Genomic DNA, 12051 nt, shown 5'->3' on the forward strand with positions numbered 1-12051 from the left:
GTGAAGTACCTCAGCCCATCCACACATCACCCAGTGGACAGGACATGATCTGCCCAGCCCATGGAGCCAGCCCAGCTGCCAGCCAGCTGCTCTGCCAGGGCACCTTGAGCAGAGCAGGCAAGGATGACACTCACTGCTGGGTGACTTTGGCAGGGGGGATGCTCAGCTCTTCTCCCCTGACCCATGGCACCCAGCATGGGCTGGCTTTGCCCTCTCATTGCTCACCACCAGCTGCAAGAGCTGAGCATTTATCTCAGCCCCATTACTGCCAATCTCCCCCCTGTTAATACACCCATAATTCACAGGCAGAAAACATCTTTTATTGCAGAGGTGACATTTGAACCAGGGGAGGTATTGTTTTTTTTTTTTTTTTTAATTAGTTTTTAGTCAGTTAGCTCGTTTGCTCCAGCCTCTGCTCCACATCTGTGAGTGCAGCCTTCTCCATCCAGCTGAGAGGGAATTATGTGTGCAAGAGGAGTCAGGGCTCCCTTCCCAGCTCCCAGCTCACACTGCTAGCACTGCGTGCCTGCTGCACACCCAGCTGCCTGCCCGAGGATGCTGCACCTCAAAGTCCAGTTCCTGGATGATTCCCAGAAGATCTTTGTAGTTGATGTAAGTGGGTATCCTATTCTTACTGATTTTTTAGTGATAATTATTAAATTATTGCTGTTCTGAAGGATTGAATGGTTTCTGATAGCTTCTGGTTTTCAGCTTTAAAAAAACCCAGCAAGCAAACAAGAAAACCAATCTCAAATTCAAAATGAAGCTTTCTAGAACTAATTGGTAAGTGTTTTTTGGTATCAATATAGTCCTGTGCTCCCCTGTTATTGGCATTATTTATGAAAAAGGAGGAATGGCTTTTCCTTACCTGATATGATCTTTAGTAAATCAGTTAATATTAAGTGATGGTCTTGACAAGTGTCGAGTTCACTCATTTGTCTTGCTGCCAGTGTAAACATTCAGCAAGGAAGAAAAGTCTGGGAACAGAATAAAAATAGCATATTTATCCAAGTTATCCCTGTTGAGAAACATCTGCACACATCTTCTGGGCATTCAGCTGAAAAAGAAAACGGTGTGGTTTTGTGAATAGCTGAGGAAAAAAACTCACTCTGTCTTATTTTCTTCATGGCAGTGTCCCACAACACATTGTGATAAATAAGTCACATTTTAAAAAATGCTAGCTCTGAACTAGGTTTAAAATATTAAGTATTAATATCTATGGTGTTAAGTTTATGCATATGTGTGTACATAATTGAAAGCAGGTATGTCTTGTCTGTGTGTTAGAAGCATCTTTTTACAAGTGTGATTGCACATTTACTGTTGGTTAGTGTTTAATAATCACAGTAGCTAATTGAATTAGCTAATTCAAGTGGATTTGTTCTGGTACTTACCTGCATCTACTGTGGGAGCAGAGTGTTTAATATAAAGTGGGTTTTTTCAAGTTCTGTTGCTTTTCTTCTGTTCTCTTCTGTGGTTTATAGCACAGCCAGAGAACTGCTCTCTCAGATGCCCAGCTCCATTTCTTTGTGACAGTATTTTACACAAAAGAGGATTATAAAGCAATTCCATGCCTTGACACAGTATAGAAGTTGTTTGATTTAGTTTAATTAATCTATCCTAGTCCAGGAGTCTGCTTAAAAATGAGACTGGTCATTTTAAAATGCCTTTTCCTCCTCCCCCCTTTGATTAAATAAGTCATAGTGAGACACAATTCAAAAGATGCTTCTGCTACAATGTTGCTGCATTTTTTTCCATCTCTGTTTTCTTATTTGCTCAAAAGGCAGCAGTATAGCTCTGCACGACATGTTATTGCAGCAAATAGCTTCCATTAGAGGAACTCCTGGTCATTTCCTTTTTTAGCATGGAATGGTATTGGAAACCCCTTTTAGGCATTTCATGCATTTGCTGCTCTGTGTGGGTACAATAAATGAGTGGCTGAATTAGTGACTTCTCCAGTATAAAAGGAGTGCTTTGGGCTAAGTTTTGAGCAGATATTTTAAGCAACTCTTCCTAAACCCCTCCTGACTTTGGAAAGCTCTTTTGAATGAGGAGTACTTCAGTATAATGGGAGGGAAAGGACAAAAGAGACAAAACACAGAGGGCTGAGTGCCCCTGCACCTCACACTCAGTGTAAACATCTCTACCTGCCTCACATGGGTGTCACAGCTGCTGGCATGTGCAGCAGGGTCTCCTTTCCTGCTTGCATGAGAACAAGTTCCTCTGCTGGTGCTGGATGCTGACCCAGGAAGGCTTCTGCCTCCATTTGCATCAGTTGGAACCACTGAGTTCCCAGGGTTTCCTTCAGCTGAGCTCTGGTTCCTGGGATAACAGGTCTGAGCCCTCAGAGCAGGGCAGAGAGGGGCTTGGCACATCTCTAAGTGTCCCCACTGTGCCCTCCCTGCTGAACACCCCATGGCTGGGCCTGGGATGCTGTGGGCAAACCAAACATGCCCAGAAAAACTCACTGCTGAGGTTGGGTGAAGGACAGGGTCTCCTGTGGTCGTGTGTTCCCTGTAAAGCTGGGAATTCCTTGTAGGAGGTGTGTGGGCCTGGTGGCAGAGGAGTGAGGGCACGGGGAGGCTGGTGGCTTTAGGTGCAGGACACCTGTGCTGTGGGAATGCTGCAGAAATGGGCTTTTCCTTTGGGCTGCAGGTGCTGCCAGAGTCCCTGTGGGGACATGGGGGGGTGTGTGTGTCCCGTGTGCTGCACGTGCTGCTGTCGGTCCCTGGAAGTGCCTCTGGCTTTCTGACTCTGCTCAAGTCCCAGATGCTTTCACTGAGGAGTGAGGGGCAAGTGCAGCCTTCCCTCTTCACCTCCTGCTCTGGGGTTTCTGCCTGTGGGTGCTCACCCGGCCCTGCCTCATTCCCAGAGGCACCTGTGGGCTGGGACACGGCACAAACAGCCCCACATGCCATGGTTGTACCTTGCACTGTGCTCCCCAGCACAGACCCCACTCCCCTCACTCAGTGCAGGGCAGGGCTGATGCTCTGAGCCCCTCTGTACCCCAGGGCTGAGGAAGCACTGGCCTCAGCACCCCAAAACCCAGGACAGGACACCAGCAGGAGAAAGGCTGTGTTCCTAAAGAGCCCCTGCAGCAGCAGCAGGGCTGTGTCTCCCAGCAGGTTTTCCTGGGTTTGGGGCTGCTCCTGTCCCTGGGCACTGCTGCCCTTGGAGCACAGTGGGTTGCTCCCAGCAGAAATATGGTAGGTAATAACCCAGTCAGAAATGCTTGTCTTTCCTGGCTGCCTGACAAAGGCCAAGGCCTTTCATGCTAGAAAATTCTAGCTTGGAAAAAAAAACATTTATAATTTTTTTAATTACCCTTGTGATCCAGTAATTTTGAGGAGAGCTGGGAGCGCTGCAGAGTGAATGCTGTTATTATGCTATCACTTTTCTGCAGCCTTTCAGCACAGAGCCAGCAATTTCATCCCAGAAGAAGCCCTGAAAGGTGGTTATTAGTGTGCATCACCAGCAGCAGCCAGGTCCCTCCCATCCCTTCTGGGGACAGCCACTGCCACAGGGAGCTGCAGCCTGTCTTCCCCTCCATCACTCCACATGTGATCATTTAGCAGCTGTCTAACCTGGCCTCTGCTCCAGCCTGCTTTTGCAATAACCATTACTTCTTTTTGCTCTGCTTTTCATAAGCTGATGAAGGCATTTCAGAGTTTTGTTGGGGTGGTTTGCTGCCATTTTAATTTTTGGTGCTTTCTGGAGCAATTTCCAGAGTCGGGGGCCTCCTGGTTTGTTCTCCATCCAGGTCCAACAGCATGGCAACAAGCCAAGAAAACACCCGCCAAGTGTTTCTGTTTACTGGGAATAACTACAGCCTGGCCTCTCTTATCAGCATGCAGCACCACTTAATTCCTATTGCCAAAGCCCAGGGATGACTCAGAGCCCTGGGCACAGGATCTCTGGCCCTGTTGCTGTTAATTACCATGAACCATAATGGCAGCTCAGCCCCAGCTGTTGGGACACCCAGGCTCCCTGCACAGGTTTGAGGCTGCTCCCGTTGGCTCTGGATGAAGCACGTTGGCCATGGCTGGCCCTGGCTCAGGCGGGTGCCTGTCCTGGGATCACTCACTGCTTTGCCAGGGACAGAACTGCCCACACAGTGATAGTTGTGAGTCAAAACATGGTTTGTTTTCTCTTGCTCTCCTTTCTGGTTTAAGTTCCTTAATAAAGAAGAGAAGTGATGGGGAAGGAATTTGATTTCCAAAAATCAAATCAGGGAGCACAGCATGCAGCTGTCCTGTTGTACATGCTGAAGCCAAGAGCATTTATTGAGTAAGATTTTGCTGCTGCATGGTCAGGAAAGGGGTGCAGGAAGGGAGCTGAAACTTCTCCCCAGCTCTCTGAAATCCCATCACTGCTGCTGCCAGCATTGCCTAATCTGCTGCTTCTGTGCTGTGTTTGCTTGCTAGCAAAAATCCTGTGGGAAAGGGCTCTTCAACCTCACCTGCAGCCACCTGAACCTCGTGGAGAAGGAGTACTTTGGGCTGGAGTTTCACAGCCAGGCTGGGAACCAGGTGAGTGCAGCTGCCAGCTGGGGATTGTCAGCACCTCCCTGGAATTCCAAATGGAAAATTAAATAGAAAGCTTTGCCATGATGGCAGGAAAACCCTGAGAATGGGAGTCAGGAGGGGAGCCACAAGCCTCAGTGGTATGTGCAGCTCATGGTCTGTCCATGGCCAGCAGGACACTTGTCACAGCAGCCAAGCTGGTCAGCATTTTCATGCTGCATTCTACCATGCTGCTGCTGCTTTTATTCCCCATCTCTTGTGCTGTTTATTTAGCCAGCTCTTACTTGCCTCATTTCAGGTCTGGTTGGAACCACTAAAACCCATAACAAAGCAAGTGAAAAGTAAGTATTTCAAGAATGGAATTCTTATAAATCATTACCTGTGAGAATCTAGCACAGACACATTCATGCAGTGTTGTTTCTGAGGGACAGGATCTCTGGCTTCCAGCACTTATCCAGGCTCATTTTAGAGGGTGAGGCTGGGCAGGATTGTTTGCAAGGACACCTCAGTCCCTACAAAATCCCACAGGAACGCCACTGCCTTTGCAATCTGCTATCTGTACCATTTTAGGCTGAGTGTTAATAACCTGACAGCTTGGCAGAGGAGCAGGGTGGCTGAGTGCCTGTGTGGCCGTGCTGGCAGCGTGACAGGCTCTGCTCCTGCCTGTCCTCCTTTTCCCTCTGCAGCTCAGAGTGGCCCAGGCACCTGCATGTGGCAGGGTCCCCCCGTGCCCTCAGCTCCTCCCCAGCCCCAGAGATGCTGCAGAGCCTGATCTGAGTTCAGGCCCAGCCTCTGGTGCCATGGCCAAGAGCAGGGTTAGCTCAGTGCTGCTTTCAGGCCTCTCTCCATCCCCATGGTATTTTCCCCAAGTACACGAGGACTGGGAGGTGATTGAGAGCCTGGGGCCATGACCCCAGCTTTGCCAAGGGGAGGCTGCAGAGCAGGGTTTGCATGAATTTCCCTGAAAGGGGAAAGCCTGATAAGGATCCTTCCCTTTCTGGGTGCAGCACAAATGGAATTGTTGCAGGCACATCTTTCCTTCACCTTCTGGCCTGGCCCTCTGAGCCATCCCAGGGTGTTCTGTGACAGTCTGTGCTTACATAATTGCCTCCCTCCCTCCACACATTTTGCCTTGGGCTTGGCTGCTTGTTCTCACTCATCCCACAAAAAAACCCTTTGCCCAGGCAGCCTCCTATGGAGCTGCTGCATCCCAAGTGCTTGGAGGGCTGGGTTTAACACACAGCCCCAGTGATGGCAATTACACCAAGGCTCTGGCCAGGCTTCCTGGCACCATTTCATGGAAACCCCCTCCAACAGGGATTTTTGCAATTTAAAGAATTGCTGGGGCATTTTTCTCTTTAGTATTCTTTAGGTATCCAAATCTCTGTTTGTATTCATTGGTGATACTGGGGCCTGGGCAGGCTGGTTTTGGGGGGGCAGGCTGTAGTCCCTGATTCGTAAGGGTCCAGATAATTTACCCTGTAAGGAGGCAGCATGTGTGAAGAGAGTTGTAAATGTTCTCAATAGACATGTAAAAGAAAACTTATGAAGATGTTGTGTTTTAAGATCCTAAGGAGGTTCTTTTCAAATTTATGGTGAAATTTTTCCCAGTGGACCCTGGCCACCTGAGAGAAGAACTGACCAGGTACAGTGCTTGTTTTATTACTTTCTTACCACACAGTTCTGTGTTTTTGCAGTGTGTTAATTCTTTATCTTCATCCACCCCAGCCTGTCTGTGTGCAGTGGTTATCCTAAATATCCTAAGTATTACTCTTTACAGAATAAAAACAGAGAACATATTTTCTTGATCCTCTGTTTTAAAACACAATCCACTGTCTTATGAGGCTGCAATTTGTTTACTGCCAAACAGTTTAACAGTTGGGTACAGAGTCTGACTGCTCAGTCTAGCTCCTGCCTCAAGCAGTGTTCTGAGAGAACAACTTTAGTTTTATTTTTAAAAATGACTTTGTTATCTTCTACAATTTTAGAGAAAGCATTGCAAACAGGGACTAAGAATAAAATCAAGACGGTGCTTATGCAGAACGTCAGCCCCAAGAGAGGCAAATGCCCTCCAAAACGGAAAGGAATGTTAATTTTGAAATCTACTAATGTGCATTTCACTGACAGGGACGTGCTGGTCCTACTGGTGCCCAGCTGCAGGGGCTGCACGCTCATCCTGTGACCCTGAGGATGTGCATCCCATGAGATTTGGGAACAGGCACAGCCCTCGTGGCTCAGCCCAGCACCCAGTTCCCCCAGGGATGCTCCTGTCCCCCTCCACAGGTACCTCTTCACCCTCCAGATCAAGAAGGACCTGGCCCAGGGGCGGCTGCCCTGCAGCGACAAGAGCGCGGCGCTGCTCGTCTCCCACCTGCTGCAGTGTAAGGGCAAGAGAGCACTGCAGGGCCAGGCCCCTTCCCTGGGGATGGGCTTTGGCCATGCAGCCAGGGCTCCCCTCTGCCCCGACCCCTCACAGCCTAATCCACGCTCTCCCTGTCCCCAAAGCTGAGCTGGGCGACTTCCACGAGGAGACAGACCAGCAGCACCTGGCCACGCACCGGTACCTGCCCAACCAGGAGTACCTGGACAACAAGATCATGCACTACCACCGGAGACACAGGTAAGGGCTGCTCCACACCACAAACCCCCTATGGACCTCTGCTGGCACAGTGCTGTCCTCAGCAGGCAGGGCTGGCAGTGGGGTGGGTGTGATGCCAACCTGTGCACCTACAAAATGGCTTTTTCAGCCCATTTCAGCATCTCCCTTCTCACTCCTGTCCCTCCTGTGCCTTGTGTCTGCAGAGGGAAGACGCCGGCCGAGTCTGACTCTCAGCTGCTGGACGTGGCCAGGAAGCTGGAGATGTACGGGATCCGCCCCCACCCCGCCAGCGACGGCGAGGGGACACAGATCAACCTGGCTGTGACACACATGGGGGTGCTGGTGCTGAGGGTGAGGGGACACAGATCAACCTGTGACACACATGGGGGTGCTGGTGCTGAGGGTGAGGGGACACAGATCAACCTGTGACACACATGGGGGTGCTGGTGCTGAGGGTGAGGGGACACAGATCAACCTGTGACACACATGGGGGTGCTGGTGCTGAGGGTGAGCCCAGGGCTCAGGGGTGGCCTCTCCAGCTGCAGGTGACCCTTCTCCCCTTTGAGCACCTCAAACTCTCTCTTCCACAGGCCATGGGGGTGAAGGGGATGCTGTAGGCCTCAGCCCCACCAGCCCTGCGTGCCACTGAAGGTGCCCCAGCCCTGCTGGCCCCTGTCCCACGAGTGTGGTGGCCGTGTGAGCAGCACAGGTTCCACGGCTCTGTCACATGTGCTCACTGTGTAATCTTCCAGTGAAAATAGCCCCCCACGTCTGTGCAATTACATAAGGCGGTAATCATGGCAGAGCTGGGCAGTAAATACAGACTTCCTCTCTGCTCCCACAGCAGCTGATTTCAACCTGGGAACATCTTGTCACAGCAAAAAAAAAAAAACAAACCAACAAACCCAAACATAAAACCTAGCTTTGGTCTGGTATTGGTAGTTAGTCTGCTGTTGGTAATTAGTGCCGCCAGACCTGGTTATTTATTCAGAGCCATAAACACCCCTCACGCATGATTAGAGTATCTGTGAGCCCATTAAAGTCTGCGCTCTTGCAGAAAGCTGAGAGGGTCCTGGTGCCACAGAGTGGGGTAACGTGATTTTTCCTGGTTCTGCCATGTGGCTGCATCTAACCTTGTGCAAAATGATAACAGAGTAATTAATGTGTGCTTGCAGCCTGCTTAAAGCAGGTCTAAAGGTGTGGAGGTGAGCTGAGCACTGCTACACTTCCCAGCAAAGGAGGGGAGAATATTATTTATTTGGGGCACTGATTTTGCCTTAACTCACCTGATACTTGAGCTGGCACAGATAGGACTCCCTGCCTTAACCTCTCTGAGGTTTGTCTGGGAGTCCTGGATTTTACAAAGAGCTTCAGCAGACAGAGTTAAGCCCTGAACCTCAATTTCTACTTGTAGAACCAGCTGATGCAGTCAAACACCAAACCCCAGCAGCTCCAGGAGCTGCATTGGAATTTGATGCAGTGTCCTGTGAGCTCAGGCCTTGGCCCACTGCATTTCTGTATTGACAGGTTGCCCCATCCAGCTGTAATTGCTGTGTTTGTCCTTGCAGGGCAATACAAAGATCAACACCTTCAACTGGTCCAAAATCCGCAAACTGAGTTTCAAGAGGAAGCATTTTCTCATCAAGCTCCATGCAAACATCTCTGTAAGTACCACAGGCACTGCTGGGCTCAGGAGCAGACAGCTGTGGATGGAAGGTCAGCCACATAAAGTCCCCAGTTTTGAGCAAAATCCATTCCTGTTGCTTATGATGGTGCTCCTTCCTGAGGGCTTCTCCTGTGTCCCCAGCCAGGTGACAGTGCAGTGCCTGGAGCCACTGGCAGCCCATATGGCCCCTGGGGGATCAGGAGGGCACATGGCAGAGCTTGTGCCGTGCTCCTGACCCCATCTCTGGCACACAGGCGCTGTGCAAGGACACGCTGGAGTTCACCATGGCCAGCCGGGACACCTGCAAGGCCTTCTGGAAGACGTGTGTGGAGTACCACGCCTTCTTCAGGCTCTCTGAGGAGCCCAAGTCAAAGCCCAAAGCCCTTCTGTGCAGCAAAGGTTCCAGCTTCCGCTACAGGTAAACTCCCAGGGGAAACCCAAGCTGCTGGGGCTGGGAAGGGCCTGGGGAGGGCTCCGAGCCTCACTTTTATGTCAGCCCTGTCTGAACCTGAGGGGGTGAGAACATCTACTTCTCCTGGAGAGCCCCCCTACCTTAGTTCTGCTTCATCCCCTCACAAGGGGCACAAGGGCTGGGGCTGATGGTGGTGCTCACGTTTCTCCCTCCATGCTGCAGTGGCAGGACTCAGCGGCAGCTGCTGGAGCACGGCAGGAAGGCTAAGATGAAGAGCCTGCCCTTCGAGAGGTACCAGGGGCATGGAGGGGGAGAGGTTCCTGAGGGGACTGGGGAGAGGGGAAGGGCCCTCCCGGCCATACACCTACCCTTGTTCTTGTCCTGCAGGAAACACTACACGTCCCGCTACGACGAGAGGCAGTGCCGCTCCTCCCCGGACCTCCTGACGGATGTATCAAAGCAGGTGAGTCCCCATGGCATCAGCAGCTCTGCGCCAGGGCCTTGGCATTGCGGGGTCAGACCCTCAGCTCTGGGTGCTCCCTCCCACCCTCTCTGTGCCCTGCCCAGGTGGAGGAGCTGCGCCTGGCCTACGGCAGCCGGGGCTCCTACCACGCCAACGGTGTGCATGGCTCCGAGCCCACCCTGGACAGCCGGCGCCGCAGCTCCACCATGGAGGTGACCTTTGCTGCTGAGCTGGAGCGCTCCAAGCCCGAAGCATCCACCACCTTCCTGCCACACTCCAAGAGCTCCTCTGCCTTCCCCCTGCTCTACGCCGAGCTGGAGATGGAGCGGGCGTGGGAGCCCATCGACCTCTTCGGAGCCAGGAATCCCTTGACATCCTTCCGGCCCCACCACCAGTTTGCTGGGAACAGCAAAAGCACCTCTGTGGGCAACATGCGGGAGGTGAGCACCCGGCAGCTGGTGTACACGGATGTGCCCTGTCCCCTGCCCCTGGTGGCCCCCGCGCCCCCTGTGCTCTTCTATCTGGACAGGGCCCTGCAGCCCCCATGCCCTGCACCGGCCCCCGGTGAGGACACAGCAGGACTGGCGGGTGCAAGCGGCCCTGTGGCAACAAAACCCCCCCGGCAGAGCCCGAGCGGGGCCCAGGCTGGGCAGCTCCATGGTGAGGCTGCAGGCACGGCCGTGGGCACCAGCATGGCGGGGGACAGCGGGTCCCTGGCTCGCTCCTTCGCTTACGGCCTGCAGGAGCAGCCTCCCAAGCGCTCCTGGAGCCAGTCGGACATGAAAACCATCCGCTTCCCCTACGGCTCGGAGTTCAGGCCCCTGGGGCCGTGCCCTGCTCTCAGCAGTCGCAGAGGGGGGGTTTTTTGGCACGTCCCAGCCCAGCAAGTGCTGGCACCGGGGCTGCGGCGCTGCCCCGAGCGGTACCTGGGCAGCAGCACCGAGTCCAGCGACTCGGACCCGGAGCTGCTGGGGGCTGAGCACGGCTCCCGCTACGGCCGCGTGCTGCGCTCGCCCATGGCCCGCGTGCGGCTCTCCTCGGGCAGCCTCCAGCTGGATGAGGAGGATGAGGAGGTGTCCTTTGCCACCAGTGCTGCTGAGGAGAGGATTTCCAGAGGGGCCTCCAAGTATTTCACCTAGGTGCCTGACACCGGCCAGAGGGAGCGGAGGTGGCTGGTGCTGACCCAGGGTCAGAGAATGGTGACACTCTTGGTGTGCAGGTCTGCTTACAGCTTATGAAACATTGATGGGATTGTTGTGTGAGTGCTCTTAGCTATAGAGGACGTGTTAATGGACATCAGGGGTGTGCTCAGAAGTATTCAACCCCTGCACCACACTTGGAAGCTGGTTTGCCTCTGCCACCACAGTTTGAGGGGGGATTCTTGTTTCAGTCAGAAGCCAGAGATCTCCTAAAGCCCTGCTAAGCTTCTATGTCCTGCCCAAACTGATGCTTGGAGCTCAGCTGCTGGAGTCTTCATTGAAGGGGAGGTAGAGAAAGAGACTTCTCACAGAATACCTTCAGCTGCTTTTCCCAGCTGCAGGGTGGCACATGGGAGGGAAGGGTGTGGCAGGACGTTTTGGGAAGGAGCAAGATCTTCATGGCGGGCTGCTCCTGGAGCTGATGTCATGTGGACAGGACAAAACCCCAGCATACAGCCTGTGTCCTCCACCTGCCTCACCTCCCTCCAGTGCTGCAGGGAGCACCTGGCACTCAAAGGCAAGGCTCTGTGTGTGGCTGTCTTCTCCCTGACCAGTTTAGAGGGTTATCCTCCAGAAATATCTCAGGAGTGCTTGTCAAGCTTTTGGAGCACCTCATGGTGAGCACTGGGAAGGGGGTTCACACTCTGTAACTGTGCTTTGCTTAGGCACATCAGCCATCACCTCCTGGCAGCCCCAGTACCTCAGTGCTCTGCTTAAATCTGAGGGAGAGAGACGTGTAAGGAGGTTCTTTGGGGTCCTTTTCTTCCCCAATTCTGTCCTCAGTTAAGCAGCATGGGAAAAAAGATATCAGGAGCAGGTAGGAATGGAACAAGCAGCTTCTTGGAAGTACTTTTATTTTAAAACCTTACTGTTACCCTAAATCTACACGAAATCTACTCGGAAATCTTGAGAATTATGACACCTTCATAAGATTTTAGGGGGAGATCTTTGTAATCTTCTTCAAGAACAACCCTGTAAGTCTTTGTAGGACATGACTCTGAGCAGGGAGACAGCCCAGAAAATCCGTGGTGGAGAAACCACTCCAGCCTGCTAGAAGGATTTCAGAAACATGGAAATTGGGACAAAAAAGATAGATTAAAATGTAGAAAGAACTGGGCTTATGGGTCCTGCTCACTCTGCATGTTGCTGTCCTTTGTTTTAGAAGGTGGACAATAAAAAAGAATTGTTCACA

The 12051-nt window shown here is 52.2% G+C and overlaps 1 protein-coding gene across 2 annotated transcripts; it reads left to right on the forward strand.

The window, feature by feature from the left end:
* Window positions 1-555: 555 nt before the first annotated feature.
* FRMD7 (FERM domain containing 7) lies at window positions 556-12051 on the forward strand. Of its 2 annotated transcripts, none has more exons than XM_059482618.1 (12): window positions 556-612; window positions 4422-4526; window positions 4819-4861; window positions 6087-6165; window positions 6804-6901; window positions 7026-7140; window positions 7323-7470; window positions 8688-8783; window positions 9040-9203; window positions 9420-9488; window positions 9585-9660; window positions 9765-12051. In XM_059482618.1, exons 1-12 carry the CDS (start codon window positions 556-558, stop codon window positions 10797-10799), a joined length of 2085 nt encoding a protein of 694 aa, XP_059338601.1. In that variant the 3' UTR covers window positions 10800-12051. The 2 variants fall into 2 exon arrangements, with proteins under 2 accessions (XP_059338601.1, XP_059338603.1); XM_059482620.1 differs by having other exon boundaries at window positions 6132-6165.

Source organism: Ammospiza nelsoni, chromosome 15 (genome assembly GCF_027579445.1).
Source record: "Ammospiza nelsoni isolate bAmmNel1 chromosome 15, bAmmNel1.pri, whole genome shotgun sequence".
In the NCBI taxonomy this organism is placed as follows: Eukaryota; Metazoa; Chordata; class Aves; order Passeriformes; family Passerellidae; genus Ammospiza; species Ammospiza nelsoni.